A 15698-nucleotide genomic window follows, 5' to 3' on the forward strand; every position below is an offset into this window, starting at 1 on the left:
CACATTAATTGATTTGATTTGCTTACTTTATTTTTGTCTATTAGAGTATAAGCTCTTTGAGCAGGGACTGTCTTTCTTCTATGTTTGTGCAGCGCTGCGTACGCCTTGTAGCGCTATAGAAATGCTAAATAGTAGTAGTACTCTAGTTATAACTTATTACTGGCCTAGTTAAAAACATTTTTGGAAAAAGGGCTCATTTGGGCTTGCTATGACAAAGGGTGTGAAGCCTTATGCAATTAAGACTTTTTGAATATTTGTATAATCTTTCTTTAATAGTGAAAGTGTAGAGCACGTTGAGTATAGATCAGTGAAACGAACTTCAACTTTAAGTGCCTTTTTAATTGCATTTTTTTTTAGATAGTAGAATATAAAAAATGTACAAAAGCATAAAGACTTAAGGGTGTAGTTATCAACGTGAGCTACTGTTAAGACATGTTATTTTACTATGAACCCAGTTATTAGTGACTAGGTCTCACTGCATAAAATGGGACCCATGGTAATGGTAAAGTGTAAGTGTGTGTGTGTAAGTGTGTCCCAGTCAGTCAGGTTTTTAGGATATCCACAATGAAAATTCGTGACAGAGATCTGCATGCAGTGGAGGCTCAAAATTTGGTGCAAAAAAAAAAAAAAAAATTAGCGTCCTTTATAGAATAGGGTGTAGCGCTAGGATCTGTGCTCAACTTTGAGCAAGGGTATGATACATACCTGTAGCAGTTGTTCTCCGAGGACAGCAGGCTGATTGTTCTCACGACTGGGTGACGTCCGCGGCAGCCCCCACCAACCGGAAAGAAGCTTCGCGGGACGGTCTGCACGCAGGGCACGCCCACCGCGCATGCGCGGCCGTCTTCCCGCCCGTGCGCGACCGCTCCCGCCAGTTGAATGACTAGCAAAAAAGATGAAACACACAACTCCAAAGGGGAGGAGGGAGGGTAGGTGAGAACAATCAGCCTGCTGTCCTCGGAGAACAACTGCTACAGGTATGTATCATACCCTTTCTCCGAGGACAAGCAGGCTGCTTGTTCTCACGACTGGGGTATCCCTAGCTCTCAGGCTCACTCAAAACAAGAACCCAGGTCAATTGAACCTCGCAACGGCGAGGGTACAACAGAAATTGACCTACGAAGAACAACTAACTGAGAGTGCAGCCTGACCAGAATAAATTCGGGTCCTGGAGGGTGGAGTTGGATTTACACCCCAAACAGATTCTGCAGCACCGACTGCCCGAACCGACTGTCGCGTCGGGTATCCTGCTGGAGGCAGTAATGAGATGTGAATGTGTGGACAGATGACCACGTCGCAGCCTTGCAGATCTCTTCAATAGTGGCTGACTTCAAGTGGGCCACCGACGCTGCCATGGCTCTGACACTATGAGCCGTGACATGACCCTCAAGAGTCAGCCCAGCCTGGGCGTAAGTGAAGGAAATGCAATCTGCTAGCCAATTGGAGATGGTGCGTTTCCCGACAGCGACCCCTAGCCTGTTAGGGTCGAAAGAAATAAACAATTGGGCGGACTGTCTATTGGGCTGTGTCCGCTCCAAGTAGAAGGCCAATGCTCTCTTGCAGTCCAATGTGTGCAACTGACGTTCAGCAGGGCGGGTATGCGGCCTGGGGAAGAATGTTGGCAAGACAATTGACTGGTTAAGATGGAACTCCGACACCACCTTCGGCAGGAACTTTGGGTGGGTGCGGAGCACTACTCTGTTGTGATGAAATTTGGTATATGGAGCATGAGCTACTAGGGCTTGAAGCTCACTGACCCTACGAGCTGAAGTAACTGCCACCAAGAAAATGACCTTCCAGGTCAAGTACTTCAGATGGCAGGTATTCAGTGGCTCAAAAGGAGGTTTCATCAGCTGGGTGAGGACGACGTTGAGATCCCATGACACAGTAGGAGGCTTGATAGGGGGCTTTGACAAAAGCAAGCCTCTCATGAATCGAACGACTAAAGGCTCTCCAGAGATGGCTTTACCTTCCACACGATAATGGTAAGCACTAATCGCACTAAGGTGATTCCTTACTGAGTTGGTCTTGAGGCCAGACTCTGATAAGTGCAGAAGGTATTCAAGCAGGTTCTGTGCAGGGCAAGAACGAGGTTCTAGGGCCCTGCTCTCACACCACACGACAAACCTCCTCCACTTGAAAAAGTAACTCTTTTTAGTGGAATCCTTCCTAGAGGCAAGCAAGACCCGGGAGACACCCTCAGACAGACCCAACGCAGTGAAGTCTACGCCCTCAACATCCAGGCCGTGAGAGCCAGGGACTGAAGGTTGGGGTGCAGCAACGCTCCGTCGTTCTGCGAGATGAGAGTCGGAAAACACTCCAATCTCCACGGTTCCTCGGAGGACAACTCCAGAAGAAGAGGGAACCAGATCTGACGGGGCCAAAAAGGCGCTATCAGAATCATGGTGCCGCGGTCTTGCTTGAGCTTCAGTAAGGTCTTCCCCACCAAAGGTATGGGAGGATAAGCATACAGGAGGCCGGTCCCCCAATGGAGGAGAAAGGCATCCGACGCTAGCCTGCCGTGTGCCTGAAGTCTGGAACAGAACAGAGGCAGCTTGTGGTTGGTCTGAGAGGCGAAAAGGTCCACCGAGGGGGTGCCCCACACTCGGAAGATCTTGCGTACCACTCTGGCATGGAGCGACCACTCGTGCGGTTGCATGACTCTGCTCAGTCTGTCGGCCAGACTGTTGTTTACGCCTGCCAGGTACGTGGCTTGGAGGAGCATGCCGAACCGACACGCCCAACGCCACATCCCGACGGCCTCCTGGCACAGGGGGCGAGATCCGGTGCCCCCCTGCTTGTTGACGTAATACATTGCAACCTGATTGTCTGTCCGAATTTGGATAATTTGGCAGGACAGCCGATCTCTGAAAGCCTTCAGTGCGTTCCAGATCGCTCGGAGCTCCAGGAGGTTGATCTGCAGACCCTTTTCCTGGAGGGACCACAGACCCTGGGTGTGAAGCCCATCGACATGGGCTCCCCACCCCAGGCGAGATGCATCCGTCGTCAGCACTTTCGTGGGCTGCGGAATTTGGAATGGACGTCCCAGGGTCAAATTGGTCCGTATGGTCCACCAGAGCAGTGAAGTGCGGCAACTGGTGGAGAGGCGGATGACATCTTCTAGATTCCCGGTGGCTTGGAACCACTGGGAAGCTAGGGTCCATTGAGCAGATCTCATGTGAAGACGAGCCATGGGAGTCACATGAACTGTGGAGGCCATATGACCCAGAAGTCTCAACATCTGCCGAGCTGTGATCTGCTGAGACGCTCTGGTCTGCGAAGCCAGGGCCAAGAGATTGGTGGCCCTCGCTTCGGGAAGGTAGGCCTGAGCCGTCTGGGAATTCAGCAGCGCTCCTATGAATTCCAGAGACTGAGTTGGCTGGAGATGGGACTTTGGGTAATTTATCACAAACCCCAGCAGCTCCAGAAGTTGAATAGTGCACTGCATGGACCGGAGGGCTCCTGCCTCCGAGGTGTTCTTGACCAGCCAATCGTCGAGGTATGGGAACACGTGCACTCCCAGCTTGCGTAGGTAGGCCGCTACCACCATGAGGCATTTGGTAAACACTCGTGGGGCAGAGGCGAGCCCAAATGGCAGCACACAATACTGAAAGTGGCGTGCGCCCAGGCGGAATCTGAGATACTGTCTGTGAGCTGGCAGTATCGGTATGTGAGTATATGCGTCCTTTAAATCCAGGGAACATAGCCAATCGTTTTTCTGAATCATTGGCAGAAGGGTGCCCAAGGAAAGCATCCTGAACCTTTCTTTGACCAGGAATTTGTTCAGGCCTCTCAGGTCTAGGATGGGACGCATCCCCCCTGTTTTCTTTTCCACAAGGAAGTACCTGGAATAGAATCCCTGCCCTTCCTGCCCGGGTGGTACGGGCTCGACCGCATTGGCGCTGAGAAGGGCGGAGAGTTCCTCTGCAAGTACCTGCTTGTGATGGGAGCTGAAAGACTGAGCTCCCGGAGGACAATTTGGAGGCAGGGAGGCCAAATTCAGGGCGTATCCGCACCGCACTATTTGGAGAACCCACTGGTCGGAGGTTATGAGAGGCCACCTTGGTGAAAAAATTTTAACCTCCCCCCGACCGGCAGATCGTCCGGTACGGACACTTGTAGGGCGGCTATGTTCCCGTGGATCCAGTCAAAAGCCCGTCCCCGGCTTTTGCTGTGGAGGCGCAGGGGGCTGCTTAGGCGCACGCTGTTGACGAGAACGAGCGCGCTGGGGCTGTCCCTGTGCCTGACGAGGCCTTCGGGCCGGCTGGTTGTACCTACGCTTTGCAAAAGAATAGGGTGCAGCCTGCCGTGCCCGGGAAAAACGCCCACCCGTGGGGGCGGATGCTGAAGGCGCCCGGTGGGAGAGCTTGTCGAGAGCGGTTTCCCGCTGATGCAGTTGGTCCACCATCTGCTCGACCTTCTCACCGAAAATGTTATCCCCCCGGCAAGGGACGTCGGCCAGTCTCTGCTGGGTGCGGTTGTCCAGGTCAGAGGCGCGCAGCCATGAGAGCCTGCGCATCACTATACCTTGGGCCGCAGCACGAGATGCCACGTCACAGGTGTCAAAAATACCCCTGGACAGGAACTTTCTGCATGCCTTCAGCTGCCTGACCACCTCCTGATAAGGCCTGGACTGCTCCGGCGGGAGCTTCTCGACCAGGTCCGCCAGCTGTTGCACATTGGTCCGCATGTGGATGCTCATATAGAGCAGGTATGACTGGATGCGGGTCACGAGCATGGAGGATTGGTAGGCCTTCCTCCCAAACGAGTCCAGAGTGCGAGACTCCCGCCCCGGGGGCGCCGAGGCGGTATCCCTCGAACTCCGTGCCCTCTTGAGAGCAGAATCCACGACCGCTGAGTCATGGGGAAATTGGGGCCGCATGAGCTCTGGGTCGGAGTGGATCCTGTACTGGGACTCTGCTTTCTTGGGAATGGTGGGGTTAGTTAATGGTCGCACCCAGTTCCGAAGCAGTGTCTCCTTCAGGACATTGTGCAGCGGCACCGTGGAGGACTCTCTAGGTGGTGATGGATAGTCGAGGACCTCGAGCATCTCGGCCCTCGGCTCTTCCACAGAGACCACGGGGAAGGGAATGCTGATAGACATATCCCGCACAAAAGAGGCAAAGGAGAGACTCTCAGGAGGTGAGAGCTTCCTCTCCGGTGAAGGCGTGGGGTCCGAGGGAAGGCCCGTAGACTCCTCTGAGGAGAAATATCTAGGGTCCTCCTCTTCCCCCCACGAGTCCTCATCCTCGGTATCGGACATTAGCTCATGTAGCTGAGTCCTGTACCGGGCCCGGCTCGACGTCGAGGCACCGAGGTTCTCGGTGTCGTCGAGCGGTGGGACTCCCGCGCCGGCGGGGACGGAGCTCCCTCCATCGACGTCGACGGGGACTCCACCTGCGTGGCAGTCGAGACCGGCACCGCAAGCGGCGGCGGTGTCGACAGCCCCGGCGCCGGGCTAGAGCTCGCCGGCGCCACAGTCATCGGCGCCGAGGGCGCAAGCACCCCCGGCGCCGGCACAGCCTGGCGCATCAGCCCTTCCAGGATCCCCGGAAGGATGGCTCTGAGGCACTCGTCCAGGCCCGCTGCCGGGAAAGGCGGTGGGGCCGGTAAGGGTGTCGGTGCCGGAAGCTGCTGGGAGCCAGGAGACGGCACCGAGGTGCCGGAACCACCGACGCGTCGGTACCTCCACAACCGACGGAGACCTCTCCTCTCGACGATGACGCTTCGGCGTCGACTCCTCTTCGGGATGCACCGAGGGCGTCCGGTGACGACGCTTCTTATCCTTTTTTCGATGCACGTCACCGGCGCCGGAGGGCATGGAGGAGGAGGAGGTCGATCCCCCTCGGTCTCGAGGCACCGGGTCAGACAGGGGTCGGTCCCGTGGCTCACGAGCTGAGGGAGTGACCGGGGCCGACTGCCCACGCGGCCTCTCAACCCCACTCTCACCGGCGGACCGGCGGGCCAACGGGACCTGTTCTCCTGGGGTCGCTGCCATCGGTGCCGATGTCTCGGGCATCGATACCGGTACCGAAGAACCGGCCTTCGATACCGATGCCGTCGAGGTCGACGTCGAGGGGCCGGCGCAAGTTCCAAAAAGACGGTCCCGCAGAACTTGCCTCGCAACCTGAGTCCGTTTCCGGAGACCGAGACACAAAGCACACGACTTGAGATTGTGCTCCGGCCCGAGGCACTGGAGGCACCAAGCGTGGGTGTCGGTCTGCGAGATCGGCCGGCCGCAGCGACCACACTTTTTAAATCCACTCGGGACCTTCGAGGACATCGACGGAAAAATCGCGTCGGCGAAGTCAAAGTCGTCAATGGTGGCTAAAATCACACCACGAAAAGATAAACGACCGAGCGACCACTAGGCCGCAACGTGGCGTCCCCGCTGGAAGCGAGGGAAAAGGGGAGCGCGTGCTCCACACGCGCAGAGTTTTTCTTTTTTTTTTTTTTAACAAACAAGAAAAAGGAAAACCGAACGGTAATCCGAGCGAAGCGACGATCCGCGTAAACGCGGTCGAAAAATCCGGCGGCTGAAACAGAGAGAGTGGCAGAAGCACAACTCTCTCCAGTCGCGGAAAAAAAGGAACTGGCGGGAGCGGTCGCGCACGGGCGGGAAGACGGCCGCGCATGCGCGGTGGGCGTGCCCTGCGTGCAGACCGTCCCGCGAAGCTTCTTTCCGGTTGGTGGGGGCTGCCGCGGACGTCACCCAGTCGTGAGAACAAGCAGCCTGCTTGTCCTCGGAGAATGAGGAGTTACACCAACTGAAACCAGGTGTAAATCCTGGCGCACAAGTTGGGTGCAGATCTGCACTATTTTATAACAATGCATACATTATAAGGGAATGCACCTGTCCCTCCCATGGTCATGCCCCCTTTGGCAATCCACATAGAAACACTTAGGTGCTATTCTATAAACAGGAGCATGTGTTTTTGCATGAATCTGCCGTTTCTGCCTTGTTTTGGTGCCCTGCATCCATTACAATGCTTTCCATGCTGACAACTATATAGAATTCCCCTGTAAGTGGGCATGCCTACATTCAGGTTTGTTGTTACCAATTCACGCTAGTATTCCACACTCGAATTTACAAGCATAAATGCCATTATACAATTGGCAAACCCCCATTTATTTTTGGTGCCCAGTTATAGAACTGCTTCCATACAGATCCTCTATAGTACACAGATTCTATACTACTAAGATTTTTGACTAATACCTTGAGTGTGTTCTTTCCTTCAATACAAGTGTGGACAACAATGTGTCCATCCCCGGATACAGCCAGGTTGGGAATGGTCAGCACAAGGGAGCTTTCACAAGGGGGTCGCAAAGTTCTCATGTACTGACCCCTGCGAATTGTATGAATGATCACAGTGCCATCCTGAAAGCAATAATAAGGAAAACAAGAAGTAAGAAATGTTATCAACAGCATAATTTACATCTTTAGATAAAGTGCATAATAAGTGGGAAATCAAGGGTTAAGAATTCAGCAACATTTTCCAGATCAATTTAGTACCTCATTTCAAATACTTTTGACACTTGGTTGCTTTTGTGATGACAGGTTTAGAATAGAGCACTTTTTGAGCATTGTCCACTGCAGTCCCCGTGCAGTACAGACGCACATACCACTTTGCAAGTGTATGCACGTGTGGCATGGCATGTTGTGAGTGTCATATAAAAATAAAGGAATGGCAAGTTTTATGTTAGAAAACAGATCTTGAAATGCAATTTTAGGCCTCACTGAAAATGCGAGTAAAACATGAAAGATGTGGGGCAGAGAGAAGAAATTCTGTACCTGCAAACTAAAGCATAAAAGCTTCTCATAAAACTGCCTATAATCAGAGAGGCTGGATGCAATTTTAGCAGCATTATGCACCATTTTCATGTGTATAAAGTGTGTAAGTAGCAATTTGAGTACACACAGATTTTAAAATGGTGTGTTCTGGGCTTGGATTGGGTGGTCCCTCAAAGTATGTGTGCTTTGCATGCTTTAGAATGGCAATGCATGTACATCCCAGAAAATTTCTTCATCAGTATTTGCACATGCTTCAGGTCATGTATAACAAATCACCTCCAACATCAAAAGGTTTGGGATGATGGCACTTGGATTAAAAAATAAAAAAAGATGATAAAGTTCCCCTAGCACAAAATGTTCAAGTAAGGAGAAAAAGATAGGTGAGGACCAATACAAAACCAACACCAGAATCTTAAACTGAAGGCTATTCTTGCTTGAAAAGTTTGTCATCTAAAACATCTGACAAAGCTGAACACAGCTCAGATCTAGTAACCGGTGGTTGCCAGACCTTAAAACATCTGACAATGCTGAATGCAGCACAATGCTGAACACAGCACAGATCTAGTAAACAGTGGTTGCTAGACCTTAATACATCTGACAACGCTGATCTAATAACCAGTGGTTGCTAGACCTTAAAACATCTGACAATGCTGAACACGGCACAGGTCTAGTAGCCGGTGGTTGCTAGACTTTAAAACATCTGACAACGCTGAACACAGTGGTTGCTAGACCTTAAAACATCTGACAACCTTAAAACATCTGACAACACTGAGCGCAGCACAGGTCTAGTAACCGGTGGTTGCTAGACTTTAAAACATCTGACAACACTGAATGCAGCACAGGTCTAGCAACCTTACAGGCAAAAATTGCCTGTGTTTTGAAATTCTTGTATTGGTTTTGGATTGGTGCTGCCCTATCTTTTTCTCTGTGAGTCCTACAGATCTGCAGATTTCCAGAATCCATTACCTACGTGCCACTTACATGTTTAAATAGCAAAACCAGCATGTATTACTGTTCACTAATGTAAATCCCCTGGTGCTACTGCTCTGTTTTTTAAAATTAAACTATTCTACCTGTTGTGCATTGCACCAAATTTACGTTTCTTTTGCAGTACTATTTGTGGTGTATGACCTAGGTGAGTTATGCAAAGTTATCTTAATTGGGCCTGATATTCAAAGGCATTTACAGCGGGTATTACAATTGACCTCTACTGTCACTCATTTCACACTACGGTATCACCTAGAGATTCACTGTAATCGCCATCGGTATAACCCCACAAGTTAATTATTCTAGAAACGTTTTATATTTATGTGACCCCATCTTCAAGAGTGAATAATGTACCTTACTATACCCTATTTAATACCTCAGGTAAACTTTCACCAGAACAAAGATAAAGGCACAAATATTGAAACTAACCTCTCTGTCCTATTTCTAAAATAGGTGGGGAAAATGTCTAAAGTAAATAACTAAACAATCAAGTGTTTTATTTTTAAGATAAAATAAATTTATTACTTCTTTCTTTCTAACATCAAAATGTAATTATCTTTAACAATGTTATTTACTTGTCTTTTAGATTACCATTACACCGTTTCTGTGAGCTCTCACAGTAATTTCTATTAGATAAGTATAATATAATATACATGGTCCATGTTTCGAGACCTCCTTCAGGGTCTGGTCCTATAGAAAAATACTACAAATTAACTATTTGAAAAACTTAAAATACACATCATTTAATAATTTCCCGCTAGCTACTGCTTACCAATGCTGCCTCAGCGTTTAGTTCTAGTTATGTTTCTACTCCAAAATGAGGATTCGGACGCCAGTTAAATAACGTCATACCACCTGCCAGAAACTCTGCCCATAACAGAAGCAGACTACACCCCTCATCTGCTTAAAGTAATGATTACCAGCCTATCTCTAAATGTAATCCACTAGGATAAATAGTTTCTAACTGGCATATCCACCATTGTTCTTTTATGTTTAACAAACCTTCCATGTCACCACCCTCCCATTCCTATTCTATTTTATCTATAACTCTCCATCTTAATTCAGAGAATCAATGCAATGAGCCACAAGTGGAGCTGTCAAAACCTTACAATTTATACAAGGCTTATGCTCATTTAAGCGATTTTTCACTGCTCTACTAGTTCTACCTATATAAAGGAGATTGCAAGGACATGATATCGCACAAATGACATATTTAAAGTCACAGGTAGATCTAGTATGGGACACTAATGTTTTCTGATATTTTGTCAAAAGCCAACGTGGACCTTCAAATGTGGACTTGCACCATTGACATGTACCACATTTGTAGTGTCCTACCTCTTCATTCATCATGTCATAATCTATGCATTTATAAGAAAAACTTTCTCCTATTGTTTTACCCTTTTGATAAGCAATGAGAGGACGTTTATGAAAACACGAGTGTAACGTTAATATCTCCCAATTTATAAAGAGCAGAGATACTATCAAATGAATATGGGACATGAAGGTTGCCATTTTGGAGTAGAAACATAAGTAGAACTAAACGCTGAGGCCACATTGGTAAGCAATAGCTAGCAGGAAATTGTTAAATGATGTGTATTTTAAGATTATTAAATAGTTAATTTGTAGTATTTTTCTATAGGACCAGACCCTGAAGCAGGTCTCGAAACATGGACCATGTCGGTGTGGGTCCATCAGCATCTAACAGAACTGTTTGAGAAAGTTAATTAACGCTTTTCTAACATATGAAAAGGTAACATAAAATATTAAAAGTTTCTAGAATAATGAACTTGTTGGGTAAGACCGATGACAATTACAGTGAATCACTAGGTGACATCCTAGTGTGAAACAAGTCACTGCTGAGGACAATTGTTATAACTGCTATATGTGAGAACTGTTGGTGCAGGGCTAAGAACTGTCTGTTGTGGATTATATTGCCCCCACTTGGGGCCACTGTTAGGGAGTGGCAAACAGGGTAATTGCTCTGGGCCCCCATACCAGAGAGGGCCTCAGACCTCCCTCAAACTAAAGAAGGCACAGGCTGAAGGCCAGCTTTTGGGCCTCCTCTCTGGTTTCTGTACTGGGTCCCTGAATGTCTAACACTAGCCCTGCCCCTATCTTATGAAAACAGACTATACAACTTGATTCAAAAGCATTCATGCGTGCGCTGGCAGCTGACAAACATTTGTAAAAGTTATATGAATAGTATCAGGCTATTTAAATCCCTAAGAGCCTGAAAAGCTGTGTCAGTGGTGGGGCACTACTACTCGCTCTCTAGATAGTGATGCTGAATATCTGTAAATTAAACACTGCGGCTGGCATTTAAAAGAATGCTGACTGCTGTGTATAAATATTAGGTACTGTGTATTTTTTTTAATTATTTTTGAATAGTTATTTATAGACCACTTATTATGGATGTAATTATTTGTATATATGAAAGGCATTTTTAAATCTACAATGCAGTAGGCATCGCAAACATTAAGAACAAAATGGGGGCAATTCTATAACTTGGTGCCTTCAGTTAGGGGCGCTGATGAGTGCCAATTCTATAATGACATGTGTGTGCTAAAACGCTGCTACAGAATACTAGCATAAAACTGAACTGGCACACCTAAATTTAGGCACGATGCGGCCATTTATGCCAGGTTAATAGTAGGCGTAAATGGACAGGCCTAAGTGTGCAACTTATAGTATACGTTGCACGCACATGCTGAAGACATGCCATGCCTGTTCAATGTTCCACTCATGCAGTGCACACATGCACATAAGTAGCATTTTTTTCTATGCACTTATGTGCCTTCATAACCATCACAGTATTTTTGAATATTCAGTGGAGTAATGAAGAGTGTTTCATCCAATGTGTTTTGCAAAAATGGTATTCCTTAGAGGAATTCACGTAGCTGCTGCCTCTGGGAACTATTAAAATTTAGATTTACATTCTGATTCTATTAATGTTTATATTTATGTTTATTAGTTCTTGATATACCACTATTACTGAAAACAGGCCTAAGCGGTTTAAAATCAAATATAAGCTAATAATACAGAAGGACCTTACGAGACTGGGAGACTGGGTGGCTAAATGGCAGATGAATTTTAATGTGAGCAAGTGCAAGGTGATGCATGTGGGGAAAAAAGAACCCGAATTATAGCTTTGTCATGCAAGGTTCCACGTTAGGAGTTACGGACCAAGAAAGGGATCTGGGGGTCGTCGTCGATAATACACTGAAACCTTCTGCTCAGTGTGCTGCTGTGGCTCGGAAAGCGAATAGAATGTTGGGTATTATTAGGAAAGGTATGGAAAACAGGTGTGAGGATGTTATAATGCCGTTATATCGCTCCATGGTGCGACCGCACCTTGAGTATTGTGTTCAATTCTGGTCGCCGCATTTCAAGAAAGATATAGTGGAATTGAAAAAGGTGCAGCAAAGGGTGACTAAAATGATAGTGGGGATGGGACGACTTCCCTATGAAGAAAGACTAAGGAGGCTAGGGCTTTTCAGCTTGGAGAAGAGACGGCTGAGGGGAGACATGATAGAGGTATATAAAATAATGAGTGGAGTGGAACAGGTGGATGTGAAGCGTCTGTTCACGCTTTCCAAAATGTCTAGGACTAGGGGGCATGCGATGAAACTACAGTGTAGTAAATTTAAAACAAATTGGAGAAAACTTTTCTTCACCCAACAGGTAATTAAACTCTGGAATTCGTTGCCAGAGAATGTGGTGAAGGCGGTTAGCTTGGCAGAGTTTTAAAAAGGGTTAGACGGTTTCCTAAAGGACAAGTCCATAAACCGCTACTAAATGGACTTGGGAAAAATCCACAATTCCGGGAATAACATGTATAGAATGTTTGTACGTTTGGGAAGCTTGCCAGGTGCCCTTGGCCTGGATTGGCCACTGTCGTGGACAGGATGCTGGGCTCGATGGACCCTTGGTCTTTTCCCAGTAGGGCATTACTTATGTACTTATGTAACGCCATTTAAAACTGGAAAGGAATCATTTGCTCAGAGGCAGTAAACAATCCAACATACTAACTCATACAACGTAACACTGTTCCTAAATCAAGGACCCAAAGGTCAATTTGAAAAAATAAATTTTATTAAGGACTTAAATGTTGGAAATAACAATTCAGACCTTATAGGCGGGGGTAAATCATTCCAAAGCTTTGAGGCAAGAAAAAAGAAAGCCGAGTATCGCAGATTCAGAGTGCTTTTTTTGGGGAAGGGGACAGTAGATGACAAGAGTCCAAGGTGTGGAGAGAACGGCTGTATAAGGAATGGTTAATGAAAACAGGTAAGAACCTGTGTAAAGAGTTTTATGAACAATACAATTTAGCATGTCATTGTTTGAAAAAAAGTCAATTGAACTTTTCAGGTCTCCACTTAGCGTGCATGTAACACTAATTAAACATAGGCTTACCTTCATAATAGGTTACCATAGGAGTAAAACTGTTTTTCACCTGTAACAGGTATATTCATAGACAGCAGGACTATCAGGCCCATGAGTTAGTGGGCAATGTTGTCGAATGATGTGGGGATAGGACAGTTCCCCACCATGGCATGACTTCTGGACACAGTTCAAATCAGTCACTGCTTCCCCAGCATGGCATGACTTCTGGACACAGTTTAAATCACTCACTGCCTCCCCAGCATGACATGACTTCTGGACATAGTTCAAATCACTCACTGCTTCCCCAGCATGGCCAGGTTCCTGTACTATTTTACAGGCATCAATATCTATACCAGCTCTCAACCTAGATAAGCTAATTTACCCATGTACTTGAATAATCTACACATCAGTGAAGTCTGCCTGTGCTCTGCTCAAACTGCACCCCTGTACACACCTGCCAGCAAAGAATGTGCTACATATACCGGTCAGATTTTATAAGAGATCATTTGTGTGTGTATGAGGTCACATACATATGAAAATGAATTTATAAAATTATTCCTTTAGAATGAGCATGAAAGTTCTGGATCTTCTACACTGACTGTCTTAGAAATTTTGACCAAAATAAAATAAAAGAAGTTAGAAGAGAGAAGGCATCAGGAAAAACATGCTCATTTTCACGTCCATTTGGCAGAGCAGAAAAAACAAAACAGATACTGAGGAGACTATTGTGTGCAGGAAAGGTACCTGATGCTCAGAACTTTAAAATAGTTCTGAGCTCTGAGAGAGCTGTTCTGTTCTGGTATCACTAGATGATGTTGCCCACTCACTTGTATGCCCGATTTAGGTTTGCTTATTGATGGAAAAAAGTAATGTGCAACTTACAATTCCACCAGTCCAATATTTGGATCTGGAAAAGAGGAGAAATGAGGAAAGAAACCGGCAACACTTTTGAGGATTAATTCCAAATCATTCTTTAAGAACAAGCAGAAGCTTACCCTAGCTCCTGAAACTGCCATGTCTAGTTCCGTGCTGATGCTAACGCTGGATATCTCATCAGTATGCCCATATAGAATCTGCATAGGTTTAGATGCCATGCCCACAAATGCTCCACCCTGGTGTTTCCATGAAAGACAAAAAAAAAGATAAAATTAAAATTTAGATCCAGTATCATGCTACAATTAGTATGATTCACTCAATCTAAAAGGCACAACAGACCGATAGCAAATGTTTCCCAAGGCCTGGTGGCTTGGCAGAAACACTTCCCACCATCACTGAAACAAAAGATTCAGACTTCAGATTAGATCTCTCAATAGTGCCAAGTGGCGTCCCTGAAGATTGGTGTCATTAGGCACATGGATCTAGGCCAGAGATTTTCAATGCCATCCTTGGGACACTCCAAGCCAATCAGGTTTTTAGGATATCCACAATGAACATGCACAAAATCAGCAAACAGTGGTGGCAGTGCATGCAAATGAATTAATGTTTATTCATTGTGGATATCTTAAAAACCAGGCTGGCTTGGTGTGTGTCCCAAGGACTGGGTTGGGAATCCCTGATGTAGGTAGAGCATAAAGTGATTCTGGACCCTAGTGAAAGCAGGTGATTGACAGTTGAAACTTCCGTAGTCTGTTTCAGAGAAGCTCTCTATCCCATCCATCCTCCCAAAAAGGGTTCTACAGTCTTTAGGAAAAGGGTAAAAAAAAATAGAAGTAGGTGGTAATCTTTGGATGATTGGAGAGATCCCTAGATGAAACTGGAACCAAATCTGAAAAAGAGAGGTCAAAAAAATGTGGCCAAGGCTACAGGATATGTATCTTCTTTCTTTTGGAAAACACAGCATAAGAGACAAAGCAGATATAGCCATTCTAAAGTTATAGTAATAAATGTGCATGAAGAGCAGCACACTATATTAAACTATGTAACCGCAGCAAAATTATACAAAAATATTGCACATTAACTTACTTGCTGTACTATCTGCCAAATCATACACGTGGTATCCCTGGAGCCAGAAATTAAATGGATTCCACAGTAATCTGTGGCTAGGCAGGTCACAATGTCTATATGAAAAAAGAGAATGTTTTTCTGGTTATGACAGCATATACATACCATGGCATTTAAAGGTTACCCTCAGTTGACCCAACTATAATTGGGTAACAATGGTAGCAGTAGACCAGGTGGCACTAATCTAACGATCTGCTTTGTGCATTTTCCATCTTGGAGCTTGCAGACCGTCTGCCTTTGTGCTTTCTTGGACTAATCTATATAGGCAATAGTTGAATATCAGTGCTATCCATTATAGCTGGGCAAAACAACTTTGCTCCACCGCTGCAATAGCCAGATCGTGCTGGAATATTTAGGGGAAATTTTCAGCAGCACTACTGTGGAAATTCTATAAGTGTGTGACTCCTTTTAGGTGCCCTGATGCTGCGTGGTGACAGCCTGTTTTATAATGGCAACTGACTGCTCAGAGTCTGTTATAGAATACTAGCATAATCCAGAATGGTGCATCTTTCATTTAGGCGCATGCAGTTACACC

General features: G+C 46.5%; 1 protein-coding gene across 1 annotated transcript in view; it reads right to left on the minus strand.

Annotated features, from left to right (window-relative positions):
• NBEAL1 (neurobeachin like 1) overlaps window positions 1-15698 on the minus strand; it is a 502828-nt gene that overhangs the window by 40331 nt on the left and 446799 nt on the right. The window contains 3 exon segments of the mRNA XM_030208867.1: window positions 7217-7378; window positions 14158-14274; window positions 15125-15219. Of these exon segments, the coding sequence (XP_030064727.1) occupies window positions 7217-7378; window positions 14158-14274; window positions 15125-15219 (374 nt within the window).

The sequence above is a fragment of the Microcaecilia unicolor genome, chromosome 7 (assembly GCF_901765095.1).
Source record: "Microcaecilia unicolor chromosome 7, aMicUni1.1, whole genome shotgun sequence".
Lineage (NCBI taxonomy): Eukaryota > Metazoa > Chordata > Amphibia > Gymnophiona > Siphonopidae > Microcaecilia > Microcaecilia unicolor.